We start from the raw sequence: 18,719 nt of genomic DNA, 5'->3' as shown, positions 1-18,719 counted from the left end.
GGGTGTGTTATTCAATAATTCTCTCATGACTATCCTTGGAAATTTTCATATTCCTTCATATTCCTTCCATGTCGTTTACGTGTGAGGAGATGACCTGCCCCGGTATCTTCCAAACGTCCAGAGAGTGTTCTGTATGCCATGCCCTGTGTTCTGTACCGCGCAACGAAGATCCCGCCCTTGAGGCCGTGACACGTGCGATGCATTGGTGTTGCTGGTGATGGCTTGCATGGAGTCCTAGATCACCTCGCTCACCTTTAAGTCAGGTTGCAAAGCACGAAGCATCGAGTGACGAGCCTAATGATGCCGCGAAACTCGCAGCGAAAGACCATAGGCACAAGACGAGAGATTCGTCCACAAACTGCCCACCAGCGGCGTAAATGGCTTCTTGTTATTGGCGCCTCAGCGCAGGAAGCAAGTTCCGTCGACTGTACTACGATTAGAACCAGAAGTGCTTTCTCGAACCATACACACCCCGTCTATTTCATCGAATCTCTCTCGCAGCGAAAAGACCTCCAGCTGCAGGATGCTAGCTCGGCCAGCATCGAAACACCGGTGACACCGCCGCCAAAGTCTGTGTCAGCATCTCCGCGCTCCTCATCGACGTCTCATATGCAATGTCTCATCGATCGTGGACTCTCGCAGTGCTGGCCCTCCAGCTTGCTGTCGACGCCGTGAATGCAGCGTCGGCCGTCGAGATCCTCTCGCAGGTCCCGTCGTGTGCTGTTAGTCATTGTGGCATCAGCCAGGCTTTCGTCGCGCTAAAGCATCTACCATCTAGTCTGAGTGCATCAGCAGCACATTCATCACGTCCGCCTGCGATCCAGAAGACGTGACTACGTGCATCTGTCTCGACATTGCTGTCCAATCGGACCTTTCGACATGCGTGCAGACGAACTGCCCGTTTGACGATCAACTAAGTTGGCCCCGCCATCTCCTCTTTGGAAGCCCATCTGACATTCTGAAGCTGCAGCGACGGTGGAGGGAGCCCTGTGTGAAGCGTATCCTAAAGCATCACGAAGGACGGAAGTCCGGCGGACGCTCATCATCAGCTGCAGTCTTGTGCTGTTCATCGTGACGCTTCGTCTTTTCACGAGCAAGCAGTATGCGGGTGGTCTATGGAGGGACGACTACATGACCATCCTCGCGGCGGTACCTGACCCCAACTCTCCAAGAAATCCTTTCTGATGTCGTCTGCCAGGCACTCCTCATCGCCTTGGCCGCGGTTTATCTGCACATTACAAGCATCGGCTTCGGCATGCACTACTGGACGATACCAGTCGGTAACGGGGTCGTCATCCGAAAGGTTCGGTGATCCGGGCCCGCCAGGTGTTCGCGAATCGTGGAATCCCGTCCTAACACCGAGTCAGATGCTGTACGTTGGAAACTTGATCTACACTGTCCTTCAAGCCGCCGTGAAGCTGTCGATCATGCTCTTCCTCGGCCGCATCTTCCCGTCGGAGACCTTTCGGAGGATCGCTCAGGGCCTCCAGGTCGTTCTGCTCCTGCATGGCACGCTCTTCACCATCCCGTTCGCGACGCAATGCGTGCCTGTGCAGTCGATATGGGACCGCACCATCACCGACCGCCGATGCCTGAACCTGCAAGCTGTGGGCTACAGCAGTGGCGGACTCGCCATGGCGGAAGACATCGCCATCTTGCTCCTGCCGGTCCCCTACGTGTGGCGGCTCAAGATCTCTCTCCGGCGACGCCTGGCCGTCATCGCGCTGTTTAGCATTGGGTCATTGTGAGTTAGGTCATACTTCCCGGCAGAAGGGTGTGAGGAGAAGGCTCACACGGCAGACAGCGCGTGCGTGACGTCGGCGGTCCGGGTCAGATACCTGGTGGAATACAGCACCACGTTCGACGAGACGTGGGACCATGTCGATATTGTGGCGTGGTCGTTCATCGAGCAGTCGACGGCGATGCTGTGTGCCAGTTTGCCCAGTCTGCGTCTGCTGCTCGTCAGCGTCTGGCCCCGACGTCGGTCTACGGCGTCGGAGAGCTTTCCCAGCAAGGACAGTCCGAAACACAGGTGGACCCGGTCTGTTGACAGAATGAGGCGCCACAAAACGCAGATACGCAGAGACAGCGGCCCCGGGCCGCAGCATACCGGCGACGGCGTGCTTGTGACCACCACGGTGGAAGTCGATCGGCAGTCCTACGTGGCTCTCGACGTACCGCCCTTTCCCCCGCCTGCCTATTCTGGGCGTAGCGACAACACGTAACAGCAAGTCATGAGAAAGGGGAGAGGGACAATATCTTTCAGGAATCTATGATGAGCTACGATGAGCCATGATGAAGGGTTAATTCGCGGGCATGATGCTGCAAGTTATCCGTGAAAGGAAAGCGACGCGAAGTCAGAGTCCACGGAAACATTGCCATTATTAGGCGTTGGAGTTTGACGGGTGTCTGGCTACTTGAAAGGCGGCGCAACGAGTCATGAGATAGTTCACACAGCGACGAGTTTAGTACATGAATCAAGTAGGGTATTTCTTTGTAGAGATGGAAGCCATAGTGCATGTTCCGGAAGTTACATCGAAAAGGCTGCCAAAACTTCAGCTACAGTTTTCGAGGCCGTATTGCCGCCGAGGCCTTATGTTGTGATGATTTTTCTTCGTGCAAACCTCCGGGCCTTTTGGTGGGCGGTGCTTCCGATGGTCAATGAGATCTCGCGTAGCTTTCTGGTGCAGTGAACACCTGGATTTCGCCCGTCTCTTCTTCAATCACGTAGAGCTGCGGCCCCACATCCTTGCTCGTACGTGGTTCGACAGGCGGTCTCTTTACCGCAATTCAACTCTGGCACCGAACCAGCGACAGACGGCAAATCAGTGGTAAGGGAAGTTGAAGATGACCCACCGCTAGCGCCTGTCAGTGCTCCTCAGGCGTCATGACGCTAGCCCTGTGGGCGCTCGAAATTGAGATCGTACCTTGCATGCTGTGCGATGGGATGAATGGTGATTGACGAATCCCCAAGCCCGCCATGTTCCCGCGGCAATGCGGTCGGAGCCCGTCCTGCGTCGCGCCTGGCCGGCCCAGATGCTTGAAGCCGCAGCCGTTTCTGGCCGTTCCACTACGGCGGCGGGCGTTCTTTTTGAGAAAGAGCCGTCGACAGCAAAGTCGATTGGGCCCTGGTAGCTTGTTTCCCAGCACAGATCCGGCAACAGCGTAGAAGCAACAATCGGCCACTTCCTGCGGCGTACTCTGCGAGCCCCAGACAACGACATCTACATTCGGCTTTCCACCGTGGATGGCTCCAAACTCCCTTGTTTGACGTATGTGAGGGTAGGTCGTTGGTGGCGAGATACCCTCTCGGATCCTACCACCGACGGAGCCGAAAATCCGTCGTCGCTCCTGGTCCCTTGGTCATGGGTCTCTGACAGCATCTGATTCGCAGTACGGGCATGGCGAAAATGGTGCAGTCAATCTTTGGGGGAGGAATTCATTCTGGTGCTGGACGCCATGCTACCAACGACTGGGAGACGGCAAATGGGAAAAACACCAAGCTATGGCTCACGGATAAGAGCGCGAAATAAGAGCTCTTGTCAAACAGATGGGTTTGTTGGACTCACTGGCGCTCACGAATGTAGCTACATACAGTATCCGCCTCGACTCTTTGATCTGAATACATGGCTCGTCCATCGTCGAGCAGCAAGCAACGTGATCCGATGGACCCTGTTCGCGCGTCCCCCATTCCTTCCGAATGCCAATCTCCTCCACTCCCTCGAACACCGCACCACCGTACGTCTCATGAGGACGTGAGCACGGGACAGCTGTTACAGCCGCAATTTGTGCCAGCACAACATGGCGCGCCACACCAAACCTTCAGCGTGGATCTGGCCTTCCCACGCCTGCCTGGCACAGCCATCGAACCATCGCCGACCGCTAACACGTGGTTGGACGAAGGCGAGCAGAAGATGACGTTCGCGCAACTCATCTACATCGCACTCCAGAGCAAGGAAACGAAGGCAATGGGGCTGGGCGAACTCTACCACTGGTTTGAGCAAAACACCTGGAGAGCCAACAAAGGAGGCGAAGGATGGAAAAACAGCGTTCGCTCGAACCTGAGCGTGAACAAGGTACGCTAGCGAGTTGCGTCAGCGATGTGACGGTGTAGTTTTTCCCGCTAAGTCGTAATCTATGGTGCACAGGCCTTTCAACGAGTGGAACGAAAAGGCTCCCTCTGGCAGCTCGCTGAGGCAGGATTGACGGAATTCCAACCAACGCGTAAACCCCGAACGGATCGCCGGGCGAGTCGCAGGAAAAAGGCAGAGGGGTCATACAAATGGAAGATCAGCGTCGCATCACCTTCACCGTCTTGCGCGCCCACTTTGCAGGATCACTCGAAGGAAAATGTGTCCGGAGGTGGTTGCGACGACGATGGGTTTTGGTCATTTGACGACGGCTTCACGTCGCCCGAGAGCAGCCAGCCTGAAAGCGGAACCTCTATCGATTATCCAACGCCGGTGCCAATCGCTTCGACGCAAGATGGCTTGGAGCACATGCATGATCCGCTATGGGCTTGGAACCTGGATAGTGGGCGCTACGTCCACTGGCCCTACTGCAGCTGCCTCTGTGGCCGACAACAATTTTGTTGGACAGACGTGAATGACATGTTGCCATTATGCGCCCCGACAGCGTTTGCTCCCATGTCGACGAGCATGGGAGTGGGTTCTAGTCCGCCGTCGGAAACGTCCGTGCAATGGGAGATCTGACGGTTGAATCTGGTCTTGGCAAACTACACAGAAGTACATTATAGCAATGGGGCATGGACGGGCCACTGTCTCCAGACGGCGCAGACATAGAAACACAGACAGCGGATAAGATATGCGCTGTCATGCCAGAGAATGCATGCGCCAATTCGATCTTCCCGCTCTTGATGTGTGTTGGAACGCTGACTTGCGACGCCTGATGGACCTGCGTTTGACTTTGAATGAAGATTGGGACGCAAATGGCTTCAGAGCAATGGCGATTGGATCGCAGACAATTATAGATTCATCCAGGTCGTCGGGCCCAAGGTACATCCACCCAGCCCATTTTGGCTTCCGAGTTGCTTTCTGCACTGCCTATAAGACAGACACGCGCCTCGTCTGCCCGGTGTAGCTGTCCCTGATCCAGTGCGCAACATGACCCGTTGTAAACACACTGGCTGGCTGCGCGTGGCCACCAAAGATGCGTACGTCGTCGAAAGCTCCGGTCGTGCCCAGAGACTGCTGGACGGTCTGCCACGCCCGGATAGCCAATACCCGAGTATTCTCGTGCTGATTGGAAACACGACCAAGCGGGTTGCTCTGCAAAGACTCGGTGTGTACATCACCGCGCCCAACACGGCCCGGGGCCACGGCGAGATCCATCTTAACCTGGCTCCTGTCGGCGCGTCCGACGCAAGGCCGACGCTGATTGCCGATGCCGACATCCCGCCTCATAAGCGGCTCGGCAGGCCAAGAAAATCTACGCTTTGCCATGAAGTCGTAGCAAGGCCACTGTCGATCTCTCACGGTGGGAACATCACGTCCACGATGCCGTCCACGATGCCGTCCGCGATACCGCCCACGACGATAGAAGCTAGCGATCATGTCTATAATCGCATGCTTCTCCCGTTCGCTGATGCTGTGTGTTTCTTTGCCGACGATATCGGCGGCGTAGAAGTCGTCGCCCAGCGCCTTGCGTCGTGGCTGGACCTGAGGACGCCGTCCACATCGTCGGTGCGGCCCTGGTTAGTGGTCGTCGTGAACGGCGACGAAGAGGATTCCGCACGAAGTCGCCTGCTACAGTCAATCCGCAAAAGGACAAACGCCCACGTGTCCGAACGATTCCACGGCGTACGCGTCATCAGCCTGGCCGACAAGACACCTAAGTCTCTCCGACGCCGCCTTGATTCCCTGCGTTGGGACATACTCAGCAACGAGCTGTCCTACATGACGGAGACGAAACGGGTCGAGCGCGTGCTCGCCAGCTGCCTCTTCTCGGCCACCCACCTCGCCGGCCTTCTCCGCCACGCCACAGAGCACGTCGGCGGTGCCGCCGCGCCGCCCTTCGACTTCCTCGCCGTCTCCCGGCTCGACAACCCGGTGGCGGCGGATCTGCCGGCGCACCTCGCAGGGTTCCTCACGCACTGCGACTCCGTCGACGACCTGAAGAGATTCGCCGTGCCTGTCATCGCCTCCAGCTTCATACTGGACCAGTACCCTCCGGGCATGCACCGTACGTTCACGGGCATGTGTCACCTTTGGTCCTCACTGACGGCCCGCAGTCTTCGATCCGCGCGACGTCTTCCAGATGTTCTACAAGGACATGTGCCACAACGTGTGCGGCACCGCCGTCCTCGCGCACGAAGGGTCCACCGACTTCCTCCTGCCGTCTCAGTTCGCCAAAATGGTCGAGGCCCAGATGGTCCGTATGTTCCGGCAGCTGACGACGGGCCAAGCCTCGGCGTCGCTACACCGACAGCTTGTCGCCGTCTTCGCGGAGGACTGGGCCCAGCTTCGGTCCGACAGCACATGCTACCTTTGTCTGCGGCGCGCTCCGCAGGTCTTTCCCGCGTGCGGTCACGGTCACTGTCTAAACTGTGTCGAGGTGTTTGGCGTCGCAAGTGCGGCCGACCCGTGGCTCATCAAAGTCGCCGAGTGTATCCTCTGCGGACAAAACATTGACATGCAGATACGTGTGAAGCCGGACACGGCGTCGGTGCGGGTCTTGTGTATCGACGGCGGCGGGACGCGGGGCAAGTACCCCCTCAAGGTGTTGAAGCAGCTCGAAGACGACATCGGGCTGCCCGGCCATCCGGTACAGCAGAACTTTGACATCGTCTTCGGGACGAGCTCAGGTATGTCGCGGGATGCTGTCGTTGTTGCAGGTGCAGATGTGGGCGACTCCCCTGACTGATCGATCGCGACAGGTGCCATCAGCGCCGGCGCCCTCTGCATCAACGGGTGGACGGTGGATGAGTGCATCGCCCGCTTCGAGTCCCTTTCGAACCACGCGTTCACGCCTCGCCGGGTTCCGTCCGTTCCCATCATAGGCCCTCTCATACGACTGATGATGCGCATCCCCTTCTTTGCCACAATTGTGCGTGCCGCAGCCTTGCTTCTATTCGACAGCAGGTACCCGTCGCAACACATCGAGAAGGCTTTGCGAGATATGTTCGGCTCCGGGAGAAGCATCGCCGACTACTCGGCGGCCGACACGATGGGTGCCATGGTTGGCATGACAGTTGCTACCGTGCAAGACGCAAGCGCCTGCATCTTCACCAGCTACAACGGAGTGGGCCAGCGTGCCGGCGATCGCGGTAGCCTCCCCGCCTCCGTCCCTTTCTTCGTCCCCGTCTCCATCAAGGCCAATCGAAGCCCGCGAGCCGATGCTAACGGACTGTATAGATTATGAACTCTTGAAGACAACCGCCGATGGGGGTCGCGTGGCTTTGTGGGAGATGTTTGTGGTTTCCCGCGTGATTCTTTGTGAGGCCTGTGGCTTCCGGTGACTAGATGGCTAATCCGGTGTGCAGTGTCCGATGTGCAACCGCTGCTCCGTAGTCCGTGCCAGGCTTTTTTCTATTGACCCCCCCCCCCCCCCCCCTTTTCCCCCCATCTCGCTCTCTTTTCGCCATCCTACAATTGGATGGCGCAAACAATGCCTACAGCCGAGTGCTGCGAAACGCCGCTAACAATGCCATAGTTATTTCACGCCTTGGTCTATTGACGGCCTCGGCACCTTCCAGGACGGCGGCTTAGTGGCCAACAACCCGTCCTCGATCGCGCTGCAAGAGGTGGCCTCCCTTTTCCCTGAAGCGCCACACCCAAGCCTTCTGGCCTCGATGGGCACTGGCTCCTCATCGAGCTCGTCCGGCGGCGGGTGGTGGGACTGCTTCCTCTTCCGCCTGGCGCGGGCGTTCCGGAACCGCGACAAGAACGCCTGGCAGCAGGTCGTCGCACAGAAGAAGGTGGGTCGATCCGGTGAGTTCTTCCGCTTCGATGTCGAGTTCGACGGCTCCGAGCCGCCATTGGACAGCCTGTCCAGCTTCGACGACGAAGAAGACGATGGGTGCACCTTTGAAGGCCTCCCCGCCCTGAGACGTCTGGTGTTGTGCGTGAGGGCAGAGCTGTTCGTCTTTGAGCTGCGTGCTTCGCGGCCGTACCTGTTCTCCGATGGGGGGTACGACTGCCGCGGGCAGATATGTTGCCGGCTGCGCGCTCGCTCCGAGAGCCTGACGGCGTTGATGCGGCAGCTCGCGAGCGGCAAGGCGTATTTTCGCGTCGACGGCCATAAAGTAGCTTGTGATTTTGCGTCATACCCGGCAGCCTTCCCAGATGGTCATTTCCGTCTGGACGTGAAGTTTCGCGTGGCCAGTCTGCAGGAGTCGTTCGCCGTTCGCCTATGGGAGACCGCCGACGAGGGTCGCGACATCAGCGGCTCGCCGTTTACCGTGCAGCGGCTGGTGCGGGGCCAAAAGCTCGAGCAGTGCTTCGGCACCTCTGATCATCGTAAGAAACGGCGACGGGACGACGACGACGACGAAGAAGACGAGGGTGCAAGCCGTAAGCGGCCGAGATTGAAGCGGTAGGGTGTGCGTTTGGTAGACAAGGAAAGGACGTATGACGGTTCCTCTGAATTGGTATGCGTAGCGTAGCTAAGAAGAATGATTTTTGGGCTGAGGCTTATCTTAAAACGCAGCATCACTGCAGGCGGATCCATGCCGCTGCGCTTCGCCTGTGCAGTGCGAACATGGTACTCTGTCACACTATTTTGTTCAACATGCTCTTTCCTGATATTGGCTGGCACGTTGATCCTTTGCTCAGCCATTCAAGCAATGTAGCCATTGACTTTGGGCCAATTACATGAATGCCCTATGAGTAATCGTGCGCCCAGAAACAGCGTGAATTGGAGTGTTTCTCAGACTGGCCTAAATTGCTGCAAGGGAGACTTGATCCCGCCTGCCCCGATTGGTCCGGGAATGGATGGGCAACGTGGTCCGAGCTTCTCTAACCTCCCGTCGAATACACCAGCCGTCGAGTGGCGCACCCATTGCGGCCTCATATCAGCATGCATCACAGACCACAGACCACAGACACCCAGTCGATGGACATGGTATCGGGAACGAGGACGACGGCGTTGAGTTCGAATGAGAACCTCGATGATGTGATACGTCTAGGCTCGAGGTCTAGTACGTGGAGCACATCAGCATCTACCACAAACGCATTTCCAAGAGCCGCGGCATCCGCAACGACGAGGACATCACCACTGGGCCACGACTCTGACGACGACGTGATCTTCTTATATTCAAGGCCAGGTACGTGTTGTGTACGCATAGCGAACAGGCGCTGACAAGTTCACAGTCCCGAAAGCAGCAGTTCGGCCCGACCAGCACCAACGTCCCCGACTACAGCCGAACGACAAAAAGCAATCCTTACGAAAATTGCCCAAAAAGAACAAAGCGAAACGAAAACCATCACAAAGAGTACCGAATGGCAGAAGGAATGCGCGTCTAGAGTACGCAGAAGTCGGCTGGCTAGCATCTTCGGGCGCCCAGCGGCAAGCTGTGTACGGATGCCTCAGTAGAAGCGGGCAGCTGCGTTACTGGTCCTGCTCGGTACAGGACGACGGTGGCCCCATCACACACAGGGAGGTAATTTTCTGTCCGGAGCTCCAAGGCCTGAGTCCGGACCAGATACGCAAGAAATTGTCAAGGAAAATGCACAGGGCGGCGAGAAGAAACGTCCGAGACGAGAGCTGAGGTGCAGTCGTTCGCAAATCAATCAATCTTGCAACGCTTCCAGATCTCTCGCCGGCCAAGAATTTGGCGTCCATCTTCGCCGGGGCAGCCGTACTCTTCAGCATATAGTACGTACACGAGATCGAGCATCGTTGCTATCGTCTCGGTCACAGCAGCGAGGGGTACGTCTGCCTCACCACACAGTCGCTCGTCAATTTTCTCCTCGGCTGGCAAGTCGGGTGACAGCCTTGACAAACCCTTGTGTTTTGGCCCATCTGCGCCGTAGCGTTATATGCGTCTTTGGCCTTGGCTTGTCCAGCCCTCTTGGCAATTTCACCTATCGCTAAGATCGGCGAACCGGGCTGACAGAAAAAGACGGGGTTTCTCCGAAGTAGTGCTCACTCGTGACGTCGGGTCTGTAGCTGCTGTATCCCGTGGGAATATTGAATGAACTCTATCCGCGGTAGGTTAGAAACTCGACACATAGCCTTCGCGCGGCGACGTGGACGGTTCACTCGAGCTTCTGTGTCTACGTGAGAAAGATCTGCCGGCTGCACACCTGCGATGAGCTGGTGGTGAGGGTCGAGTGTACCGAAGCCTCCATGTTCAAGTACTCCGTTAACACCAGCCGAGCGCGTGCCGTGCACGACACACTTACAAGTTGGAGGCCGTGTGCCACAAGAAAGTCAGCCAGACACCGACCACGTGATGCGCATCAGGGCATATATCCACAAGGGAAATTTAGCAACAAACAAGCCCAATTTACCCCGTTTCTTCCAGTCACTGGCATAGAGTGCACCTTGTCAGGGTTCGTTCGAACGATGGAGCATGGAAAGACCAGCTCGAGATATTCCACAACCGTTGGCCAGGAAGTTGTAACGGCAAATGGTTTGCGCGTGCGATGTCACGACCAGAACATCCATCCGCCATATGGCCGTGCCGGGACAAGATTGGTTTTAAGTACCATGTCTTATTAGAGGATTCAAGAAGCCACTGGACGCATCGGTGCAGGATTCACTCAGATGGCCAGTAGAGTTCAAGTGGAAGTCTCCTATCATTTCACGTTGATACATGGAGCACACCACTGTCCGATTGGAATATCGGGCGCGGCTTCTGGAAATGGGCAATACCGTGCAGCTACGCCATCCGACGAAAGTTGAGCTTCGTTGGGGGTTCGCTGCGGGATCTGCCGCGGGAGGCGGCAACAGGCTTACCAGCACTTCTACGGTAGCATGCTGTCATTGAATGCAGATCGTACAGTACAGTATACGATTGCGTTGATGATCAACGACAACACAACTTCGACGGGCTATACGGGAGAGACGCAAGGCATCGTCCTGGCCCTCGAGACCGCTTAGATAGAGGAACAGAGTGGGGGCTATGGGAGCAAAGCCTTCTTTCAACATGTGCCGCAAAACGACGCCGTCGACCGCGGGTAGCGATCATCGAAGTACTTTCCCGACGAGATAATAATAGACAACCCAGCCTGGCTGCCAAGCTAGAGAACAAGAAAGATACAGTAACACATGCTGCCTGCGCACCAAATCCCAGAAGACGGGCCCGTCATGACTCGCAATACTGTACCCCCAACACCATTCTGGCACGAGGGTTCATGTACGAGGCTTCGTGTACAAGGATTCGTGTCTGGACCTGCTACACACTCGCGGTGGCGGGCCAGAACCGACTGAGGGAAGAGTGCCAATAAGGGAAATGTAAGTTGACCAGCTGGTTAAGCCTGCGGCTCAGCCCAAATATGCTTTCTACTTGGAACTGCACTGAGCAACAAAAGCAGCCAACAGCCGCAACGGATTGCCACGCCGCTTGGCTCCAGTTTTGCATTTTAGGGCGCACCACCCAACCGTGCAATGCGAGCACGATATAGCTGCGACCAAAATCAGTTTCTAGCTCGCAACGTCTGGGTTTGCTTCACAGCTCTGTTAGGTCCACCCTCCAAGAATAACGCCCGCCCGACCTCAAGAGGCTCGTACCGACTGCCACATTTGCAATCCCTGGCCGAACCATTTCTGCCGCTCAAAGACATTTCCAGAGGCATTTCAAAGCCACTTGTATGTCCGTCAAGCTACAAAACGTGGCGTAAACGGCCGGTTCCCACCAGCACCACGAGGGAAGAAGGGATGAACTGGCGTGCTGTGCTGTATGGCCTTTGGTAACATTGCACTACCCTCAGCCCCTTTCAACGCCCCGATGGCTAGCTGTGCCAATCTGGCTAGTGTCAGATACGTGGCAAATCTGGATTTTACTGTGACTGCGCGAGTGTCTCGATGCAAGCTTGATGCAACACTCACAAGCCACTATCTGACTGACGACACGCACCCTCAGTCGTCTACAGCAGAGGCTTCTTACTGTTGTTGGCGCTATAGGGCTGCACATATGCGAGAGTAGCCTCAATGGGGCTTTTCACACATCACACGAGAATCTGTAGCAGTGGTCATCACGACGAGACGGTATCATTGTGGATGGAAACTGAACATGGGAGCTCCGAGGGCACAACCGTATATTGAAGACAGCGAACGTTGTCCTGTTTCTAATTACAAGAACGATCCACAAGCTGCCAGAGCCTGACTAATTAATTACCCAACAGCCAGCGGGTGACATCCGCCGTCCCAGGCACTCACGCGCTGTCACACGCTGTCATACGCTGTCACGTCTCTGCACTGGCTCTATCACTGAAAAGGATAGGTTCCCAGGCGGCACCACGAGGAGGTTGCAGAGTCCGAATTTCGCCGCCCACATCGCTCGAGGAAAAGCATCTCGGCGGCATCGTTGGAATGATCATCAACGGAAAACAAAGGAAATGCAGAAGCCGTTGCCCGGCCTCGTCGAGAATGTTCATTCGACGGAAAATGCAGAAGCCGTTGCTCGGCCTCGTCGAGAATGTTCGTTCGACGGAAAACAAGGAAATGCAGAAACCGTTGCTCGGCCTCGTCGAGAATGATCATCAACGGAAAACAAAGGAAATGCAGAAGCCGTTGCCCGGCCTCGTCGAGAATGTCCATTCGACGGAAAACAAGGAAATGCAGAAACCGTTGCTCGGCCTCGTCGAGAATGTCCATTCGACGGAAAATGCAGAAGCCGTTGCTCGGCCTCGTCGAGAATGTCCATTCGACGGAAAACAAGAAAATGCAGAAACCGTTGCTCGGCCTCGTCGAGAATGTCCATTCGACGGAAAACAAGAAAATGCAGAAACCGTTGCCCGGCCTCGTTGGAAATTCATCAACGGCACCGCTATATGGCAGCGTCAACGCAGGGTCAACGGCATCTCAGCGATGGGGCGGGGCTGGAAGCCCAGCCCACCAAGAAAACTCCCGAATCCAAGTGAGAACAGACCTCCCTACTTATACTTTCATCAACCTCCTTTCCTCTGCTCAGAGTCAGCAGCATCAGAAGAGTCAAGCCAGCTCGTTGTGCAATGACATCAGAGTCCCACTGTACGCCTTTGGAAAACAAACATTCTTGCATCTCGAACAATCGCTGGGTGAGCGTTGTGGCGGGGGTTTGAGGGCAAACATCAAACTTGCAGATTCCAGATGAGCAAACGGCCGCGGTGGACTTTTGGCAGGCTCGATCTAGACCAGGTCTGGATTGGACGACGAAACTGTGGAGCGACCGGGGTGCTGGATCTAGACTGTCAGATGGAGAGCAAAGGCAAGAAGTTGACGAAGAATGCAGGAGACAGAAGAGGCTCAGCAGGCGGGTCCCGGCCCGGGGTGTAGGGCGTGTGCGAGGGACCTGTGCTTTTCCTGGGTGCGGCCCGATCTGGCGCCAGTGTCTGGCGGGACCATCCGGCGGCGCATCTTTTGATGTGACGCCCCCTCCCCCCCCCCCACCTTTCCAAGTGGATCCACCTTTATCTACGACCAGATGTGGCGCTGACATCTGGCGCTAGTACCCTGGAGCAGTAATGTTTCGTTCCCATCCACTTCTTTTTTGACGACCAACGCAACTATGATTGTACTGTAGCATTGAGAATTGTTACGCCGCTTTCTACCCTTTGAACAGGGGTTAACTCTGCACCGAGAAATGACGACCTTCCTAGTTACAGCCGAGGCCGACTCCCAAAGATTACGCTGTCTTTCTGACTCTCTGGCGCATCGAAATCTGACTGCTCGCGGTGACAAGGTATCGTAAGCAAAGAGCATACTTACGCCACGAGAGATAGCCACGACTGTTGCTTCTCGAGGGAATTGTCTTCCAGTTCATCATTCAACATGCATGAGTGTATGGTTGTTTCGTCTTCTCCTTCGCCGACAACATTGCAGGTCCCACACCTGTCGTAGTTGCAACGTCGATCGGGCGTTTTGATGGCAACCTTTCGTCCTAGGTGCATACTTTGGGCATCTACAGTTTGGCCTGTGGATGCTGAATGAGAAAAGCAGTACTATATATACAGTACGTATTCGCAGCCAGTGAATTTTACAATAGAACAGTCAAACGCCAGTATGAGTCATGGATGGAGCGAAAGACCGTGGCAAAAATTTATTTCTGCGTTCCGACTTGATCAGGTCGGCCGAGTCACACGATTCTGCTCCTGTTCCTAGGATTGAAAGAGATAGGCCTGTGACACAAAAGCTCCGGCGCAGTACCCGAACCACTGACCAGCTTTGTCATTCTGTGCATCTCCTGACTGTCTATATTCAAGTCCCAAGCTACATCCCCTAAAAGTCTACTCTCCGCCGCATTGATATCATAGTCTGTGAAATGAAATGAGCATGCTTCGGCCGCGAGGCCGGCCCAGAACGACGTTTTGTATGTGACATCTTCCAAGTATTTCCGAGCAAGGATAATCGCCGCCAAGACGCGCGAATGCCGATGAGCCTCCGTCATGAGAGACTTTTCTGGTCGCCAAAGACCCCGCTCTAGGTAAATCAGACTGCCACAGAGTACTGCTCCACTGATATCAGCACATAACAGCAAGTGGCGTAGGAAAATTGCCAAATCTGAGGGGAAATTCCATATGTCGCTGTTGATGGGTAAGACTCTCGTGAGCACATGCTCAATCAGCCCGGCAGCAAGTCGCGGAGAGGGAGGGCGAGTACAGAACAGTTTGAATCGGTCCGCGTCTGGTGTTATGTTGGCCCGTTGGTCGAAAGTAGCTGGCTGGCTATGAGCGACGACGGTTTGAACAGGCGATGGTAGCCGGCGTTGAGAACAATGACGCGAAGAGCGATGCATTTGCATTTTTAGCCAGCACAGCAACCGGCGGGTGTTCGAGAGTGAACCAAGCCCCTCGAGATCTACGAGTTTGGCGACTGACCCTACTTAATGCAGGCGGTCAAGGAGCTGAAAGTAGACGCCTCCGAGGTACTTAAACAGATCATGACCAGATCTGAAGGATGCTGCAGCCAAGATGGAACCTCGCCGCACATCAAGCGTATACTCCGACACCTTCGAGCTTGATGACCTGCTTTTAAGGCTTACAAAGCAGGCTGAAGAGCAGCAGGACATGGTCATCGACATCTTGCGGCAGGAGGCTATGGCACTCTATCGCGAGCTCAGGGCGATGTGGCAGCTACGGGAAGTCATTGTCGGCTTCGTACGTGAGCTTGTGGATCTGATCGATCAGCTGGAAGAGCTGCTCAGAAAATCTCGGTCGTACATGGAGCAGAGAAGAGCGGACTACCTGGCCAATTGTACCTCATTCTAGGCTGCCAAGGCAAGGCGTTTCAACGGTCTGATCTGTATCTACCCTGCCAGAATGCTTCAGTCAGTTTCGGATATAAGAATGCACAATTCTATCAGCCTCGAGAAGACCGAAGTAGCCGGTGACGAGAGAAGCCCTGGTGCAAGGGGCCAGAGCCTCTTCGAGAACCTGGAATTCTTCGCTCACGTTTCTGAAGTACGTGAACTCCGGCGTGTTGTTTTTTGGGCTGCTTTCGGCTCCTGCTCAGGTTTTCTATCATTCGTCTGGACGGTGTTATGGTTTGTTCCTTCATCCTCTCAGGTAATCGTACGTTGTAGTTGGTGACCATGAAGGACGGCGACTACTTCCCTGCCAAGCACGACAATAACGAGCAGTTCAAGAACTATGCCGTGTCTAGATATGATCAGATGGTGTTGGAGAACAACAAGGAGATAGACTGGTGGTGGTCTCTTCTGGCAAAGATCTTCTCGTGGCTCTTGCTGGCGGGCTACATCGTGTTCTCCTCTACGTTCGCGTCACATTGGCCGCCTTTGGCTGGATTTTGCCAGTTCCTTCACTGACGAAGCGGCAGTCCTACGCTGGCAAACTCGCTGATTGGATTTCTGTCCACCATTTTGAACCTTTACACGGTTCACGGAGGCCAATGGTCGGCGACGTCGATAGCTATAACATCAGTGACAGGCGTGGCTTCTCGTCTCATGCGCTTTGTGCGGAGTGTACCAGTATTTGTTGGATGGCCTGCGCCATATGCCGGAGTGATCTGACGTCTTGTATGTATCTCCCTCAGAACACACAGGAGATCCAGGGGCCCACCCGAAAAAGCAAAACATGCATTGGGTAGTTAAAGCTAGATACATAGTGTAGGCCAGCTAGCAACTCACTTGAATTGTGCACTATCTCACATGCGCACGGAATAGCTGAATGCTCATTACCCTTCATCGCGATGGATTTCTGCCCTGAACATGGGTCGAATGGGGAGCTTGCGCTGTAGCTGCCTCAACCCAAGCAGGCATGGCCCTGATGAATTTGGCCGGTACATTAGCTGCATACGCAGAAGAATGCTTCGGCATGCTTGCTCAGGCGTAAATGCCGCCGAAGCAAAGCTGCCTGCGCAGGATTGCGCTCAAGCAGAGCCGCCCACGCATGAACACGCCCAAGCAGAGTCGCCCACGCATGAACATGCTCAAGCAGAGCCGCTTGCGCAGAAATGCGCTCAAGCGCAGAAAGGCATGCGCGGATTTCTGCGCAAGCAAAGACGCACACGCGGGAATCTTCTTGAGCAGGTTCTACGAGTGACCTGTATGGAGAGACCCATGTCCGAAGCGCTGCCGCCAGGGTTCGTCACCACTGCGTCTCGAAACAGCGTTCGCTGTTCAGCGGCAGTTGTATTTCACATCCGCCCACTGTCCTCAATCAACGCAGCGGTCAGGAAATGGGCCCAGCGAGAGACACGCAATGTATAGCTTTCTGCTATGTTCTTTCCTGCCACCCGAGATATTCATAGTCTTGCCGAGTCCATGTCATGACGAGAGAAACCAATCCTTTCAACTTTTCCTTCCGCCACGAACGTAGGAAAGGATGCTAGATACACGTCAGCGACTGGCTTGGTGTGGCATCGTGTTAGGCTAACCTCGCTCAATTCGGCCGCAGATGATGCGGTTGTTGTCGCTGAGAGGAAGCTTACAACTTCCGGGTCCCACTGCTCCGGGTCGTCTAGCCCCAGGTTGGCGCCCTCCTTCACATATCCTTGCATGAGTTCCATCATCGTGTAGCCTAGGTCGACCAAGTCTTTCCTACGGCTGAGCGGTCGACAATCTTCCTGGCCGCCTAGATGCCCCTGATTAGCGCCAGATTCGCCAACGGACTAGAGACTAGGCATTACTCAGCTTCACCCTTCCGCTAGGATGGAGTAAAACACACGAGCAGCTGAGACGGTCGTGCTGCAGTCCCATTTTCTCGAGGTGAACCAGCGCCTCGACTACCTGTCTACCTGTGAGAAAACGTGAATTGTCATGTTTTCATGGGAAGGATTGCACAACCTGCCCTATGATTGCTGCCAGACGTTGGCGATTGAGATACGGATTCCCAACGGCCTCTTGCAGCGACCGTGGCATATGTTCGTAGACGACGTGATGATTCGCCTTGTTGCTATAAATTTCATGGACCGTGACGATGTTCGGGTGCTGAATCGACTGGAGCATCCTCGTTTGCTGTGTAGATAACTCTGGAAAGTGGCGAATGTCTACGACGTCGCCAGATATCCCTCTCTTCTCGGCAACAAGAACAATGTCGTCGTCTCCGAGCAATTGTCGGTACATTTTCTCGTAGGCAGCCCAAGGCGATGCCGCTTTGATCAGAATAGTGGCTGCCCCAGAGCTTCCATCTTGTCTGGCTTTGACGATCCTGAGAAGCTCCATTTGGCGAATAGTTTCGAGATTAACGTCGGGGGCTCTGTTGAAAAGAAGAGGAAAGGGGAAAACGGGAAACACATAGTTACGTGGGAAGAAAAGAGCAACAGAGACAAAAGAAGAAAAGTGACATCGGATTTGCACTAGAGTCGATGAGCGTCGTTTCCAGCTCCTTCAAGGGTAATCTGCCAGAAGCCGAGTTTGGAGTTCGCAACACGAATCAACTAACCACCTGAAAGTGTGGGAGTCATCTCGCTCTACTCCCCATCGGTTTCCCGTAGATTCAACCACTTGGCTCCCGAACCCACTTCGTACGCACAGAGAGGCCGCAATGGTAGAAGGCAGTTTCACCCAAGTCAATCGGCGACTTGAAGACGAGCGTCGCGCCAAGTTCTGCGGTACTGCCAGCATCAGTATATCGTCATTGAAGCCAACGCCGAGGACGGCGGACCGCGTTCGTCGGCCCGTTTCCGAACCGCTCAAGAGGTTATACCGAGAGGAGCATGGGTGCCGACAAGAAGATCATCGACACCATGCAAAGGCGACAATCAGTCAATTCGACCTGGAAGCCGCCCTGATGAACGCAGGGATCACGGCCTCTCGGCTCCAGAGCGATGCGTTGCCCTACCCAGTTCTCGGGCTACCGCCTGGTGTACAGCTCGAATGCCTCCAGGGGTCAGATCGTATCATGGCAGCCGACGACGTGTTCGACGGGGCGGACAAGCATTGGACAGTCGACCTGTATCTAGACGGTGCGTTCGCAAGGCAGACACCGCGGTGGAGCCCGCTGACGTTACAGAGATCTGAGCGACGATCTGCGGACGCTTTTTGTCGAAGAGTATGAGTACCAAAAGGAACCCGACGATGGCGAGTTCTACTGCAAGATTCGGGGATACCAGGGATATCACGTCGACGGAAACCCTTTCTTTGAGAGGATCTGGCT

General features: G+C 55.3%; 9 protein-coding genes across 9 annotated transcripts; 8 read left to right on the top strand and 1 right to left on the bottom strand.

Annotated features, from left to right (window-relative positions):
- Positions 1-360: 360 nt before the first annotated feature.
- On the top strand, positions 361-860 carry BDP55DRAFT_687569 (uncharacterized protein). The gene has a single exon (XM_060576581.1). It carries the CDS (start codon positions 615-617, stop codon positions 831-833), a length of 219 nt encoding a protein of 72 aa, XP_060421649.1. The 5' UTR covers positions 361-614; the 3' UTR covers positions 834-860.
- BDP55DRAFT_687565 (uncharacterized protein) lies at positions 838-1,933 on the top strand. Its single transcript, XM_060576580.1, has 2 exons — positions 838-1,303; positions 1,368-1,933. The coding sequence occupies exons 1-2, from the start codon at positions 1,256-1,258 to the stop codon at positions 1,746-1,748; spliced, it is 429 nt and encodes a 142-aa protein (XP_060421648.1). The 5' UTR covers positions 838-1,255; the 3' UTR covers positions 1,749-1,933.
- Positions 1,934-3,425: 1,492 nt separating this feature from the next.
- Positions 3,426-4,918, top strand: BDP55DRAFT_55424 (uncharacterized protein). The gene is made up of 3 exons (XM_060569376.1): positions 3,426-4,076; positions 4,149-4,354; positions 4,535-4,918. The coding sequence occupies exons 1-3, from the start codon at positions 3,627-3,629 to the stop codon at positions 4,710-4,712; spliced, it is 834 nt and encodes a 277-aa protein (XP_060421647.1). The 5' UTR covers positions 3,426-3,626; the 3' UTR covers positions 4,713-4,918.
- A 2,268-nt stretch (positions 4,919-7,186) lies between these two features.
- On the top strand, positions 7,187-9,000 carry BDP55DRAFT_55355 (uncharacterized protein). The gene is made up of 3 exons (XM_060569303.1): positions 7,187-7,428; positions 7,502-7,528; positions 7,672-9,000. The coding sequence occupies exons 1-3, from the start codon at positions 7,355-7,357 to the stop codon at positions 8,555-8,557; spliced, it is 987 nt and encodes a 328-aa protein (XP_060421646.1). The 5' UTR covers positions 7,187-7,354; the 3' UTR covers positions 8,558-9,000.
- Positions 9,001-9,042: 42 nt separating this feature from the next.
- On the top strand, positions 9,043-9,943 carry BDP55DRAFT_687545 (uncharacterized protein). Its single transcript, XM_060576579.1, has 2 exons — positions 9,043-9,283; positions 9,330-9,943. The coding sequence occupies exons 1-2, from the start codon at positions 9,073-9,075 to the stop codon at positions 9,725-9,727; spliced, it is 609 nt and encodes a 202-aa protein (XP_060421645.1). The 5' UTR covers positions 9,043-9,072; the 3' UTR covers positions 9,728-9,943.
- Positions 9,944-12,315: 2,372 nt separating this feature from the next.
- Positions 12,316-13,318, top strand: BDP55DRAFT_55323 (uncharacterized protein). The gene is made up of 3 exons (XM_060569270.1): positions 12,316-12,529; positions 12,800-13,042; positions 13,112-13,318. The coding sequence occupies exons 1-3, from the start codon at positions 12,522-12,524 to the stop codon at positions 13,224-13,226; spliced, it is 366 nt and encodes a 121-aa protein (XP_060421644.1). The 5' UTR covers positions 12,316-12,521; the 3' UTR covers positions 13,227-13,318.
- A 1,756-nt stretch (positions 13,319-15,074) lies between these two features.
- Positions 15,075-16,324, top strand: BDP55DRAFT_774355 (uncharacterized protein; the record flags this gene model as incomplete). The annotated part of the gene is made up of 4 exons (XM_060581208.1): positions 15,075-15,357; positions 15,436-15,563; positions 15,686-15,876; positions 15,940-16,324. The coding sequence occupies 4 exons, from the start codon at positions 15,075-15,077 to the stop codon at positions 16,130-16,132; spliced, it is 795 nt and encodes a 264-aa protein (XP_060421643.1). The 3' UTR covers positions 16,133-16,324.
- Positions 16,325-17,004: 680 nt separating this feature from the next.
- BDP55DRAFT_513390 (kinase-like domain-containing protein) lies at positions 17,005-17,749 on the bottom strand (the record flags this gene model as incomplete). The annotated part of the gene is made up of 3 exons (XM_060567731.1): positions 17,005-17,195; positions 17,251-17,350; positions 17,408-17,749. Coding segments are annotated over 3 exons (633 nt in total), but the record flags the coding sequence as incomplete, so codon positions are not given.
- A 358-nt stretch (positions 17,750-18,107) lies between these two features.
- BDP55DRAFT_639225 (uncharacterized protein) lies at positions 18,108-18,620 on the top strand (the record flags this gene model as incomplete). The annotated part of the gene is made up of 1 exon (XM_060573217.1): positions 18,108-18,620. One exon carries the CDS (start codon positions 18,108-18,110, stop codon positions 18,618-18,620), a length of 513 nt encoding a protein of 170 aa, XP_060421641.1.
- Positions 18,621-18,719: the final 99 nt, after the last annotated feature.

The sequence above is a fragment of the Colletotrichum godetiae genome, assembly GCF_030913485.1.
Source record: "Colletotrichum godetiae strain CBS 193.32 chromosome Unknown BDP55scaffold_114, whole genome shotgun sequence".
NCBI classification, from domain to species: domain Eukaryota; kingdom Fungi; phylum Ascomycota; class Sordariomycetes; order Glomerellales; family Glomerellaceae; genus Colletotrichum; species Colletotrichum godetiae.
This window is presented reverse-complemented; position numbering and strand designations above follow the sequence as displayed.

What these genes read in the sequence shown, in the direction of transcription:
- BDP55DRAFT_687569 (XM_060576581.1), top strand. Translation starts at nt 615, where the DNA reads ATGTCTCATCGATCGTGGACTCTCGCAGTGCTGGCCCTCCAGCTTGCT.
- BDP55DRAFT_687565 (XM_060576580.1), top strand. Translation starts at nt 1,256, where the DNA reads ATGCACTACTGGACGATACCAGTCGGTAACGGGGTCGTCATCCGAAAG. An exon ending in ACGGGGTCGTCATCCGAAAG is followed by an intron (nt 1,304 to 1,367) that starts GTTCGGTGATCC and finishes ACACCGAGTCAG; the next exon opens with ATGCTGTACGTTGGAAACTT.
- BDP55DRAFT_55424 (XM_060569376.1), top strand. Translation starts at nt 3,627, where the DNA reads ATGGCTCGTCCATCGTCGAGCAGCAAGCAACGTGATCCGATGGACCCT. An exon ending in CGAACCTGAGCGTGAACAAG is followed by an intron (nt 4,077 to 4,148) that starts GTACGCTAGCGA and finishes TATGGTGCACAG; the next exon opens with GCCTTTCAACGAGTGGAACG. An exon ending in GATCACTCGAAGGAAAATGT is followed by an intron (nt 4,355 to 4,534) that starts GTCCGGAGGTGG and finishes GAACCTGGATAG; the next exon opens with TGGGCGCTACGTCCACTGGC.
- BDP55DRAFT_55355 (XM_060569303.1), top strand. Translation starts at nt 7,355, where the DNA reads ATGCTAACGGACTGTATAGATTATGAACTCTTGAAGACAACCGCCGAT. An exon ending in CGCGTGGCTTTGTGGGAGAT is followed by an intron (nt 7,429 to 7,501) that starts GTTTGTGGTTTC and finishes TCCGGTGTGCAG; the next exon opens with TGTCCGATGTGCAACCGCTG. An exon ending in TGTGCAACCGCTGCTCCGTA is followed by an intron (nt 7,529 to 7,671) that starts GTCCGTGCCAGG and finishes ACAATGCCATAG; the next exon opens with TTATTTCACGCCTTGGTCTA.
- BDP55DRAFT_687545 (XM_060576579.1), top strand. Translation starts at nt 9,073, where the DNA reads ATGGACATGGTATCGGGAACGAGGACGACGGCGTTGAGTTCGAATGAG. An exon ending in CTTCTTATATTCAAGGCCAG is followed by an intron (nt 9,284 to 9,329) that starts GTACGTGTTGTG and finishes ACAAGTTCACAG; the next exon opens with TCCCGAAAGCAGCAGTTCGG.
- BDP55DRAFT_55323 (XM_060569270.1), top strand. An exon ending in AAGAAAACTCCCGAATCCAA is followed by an intron (nt 13,043 to 13,111) that starts GTGAGAACAGAC and finishes CAGCAGCATCAG; the next exon opens with AAGAGTCAAGCCAGCTCGTT.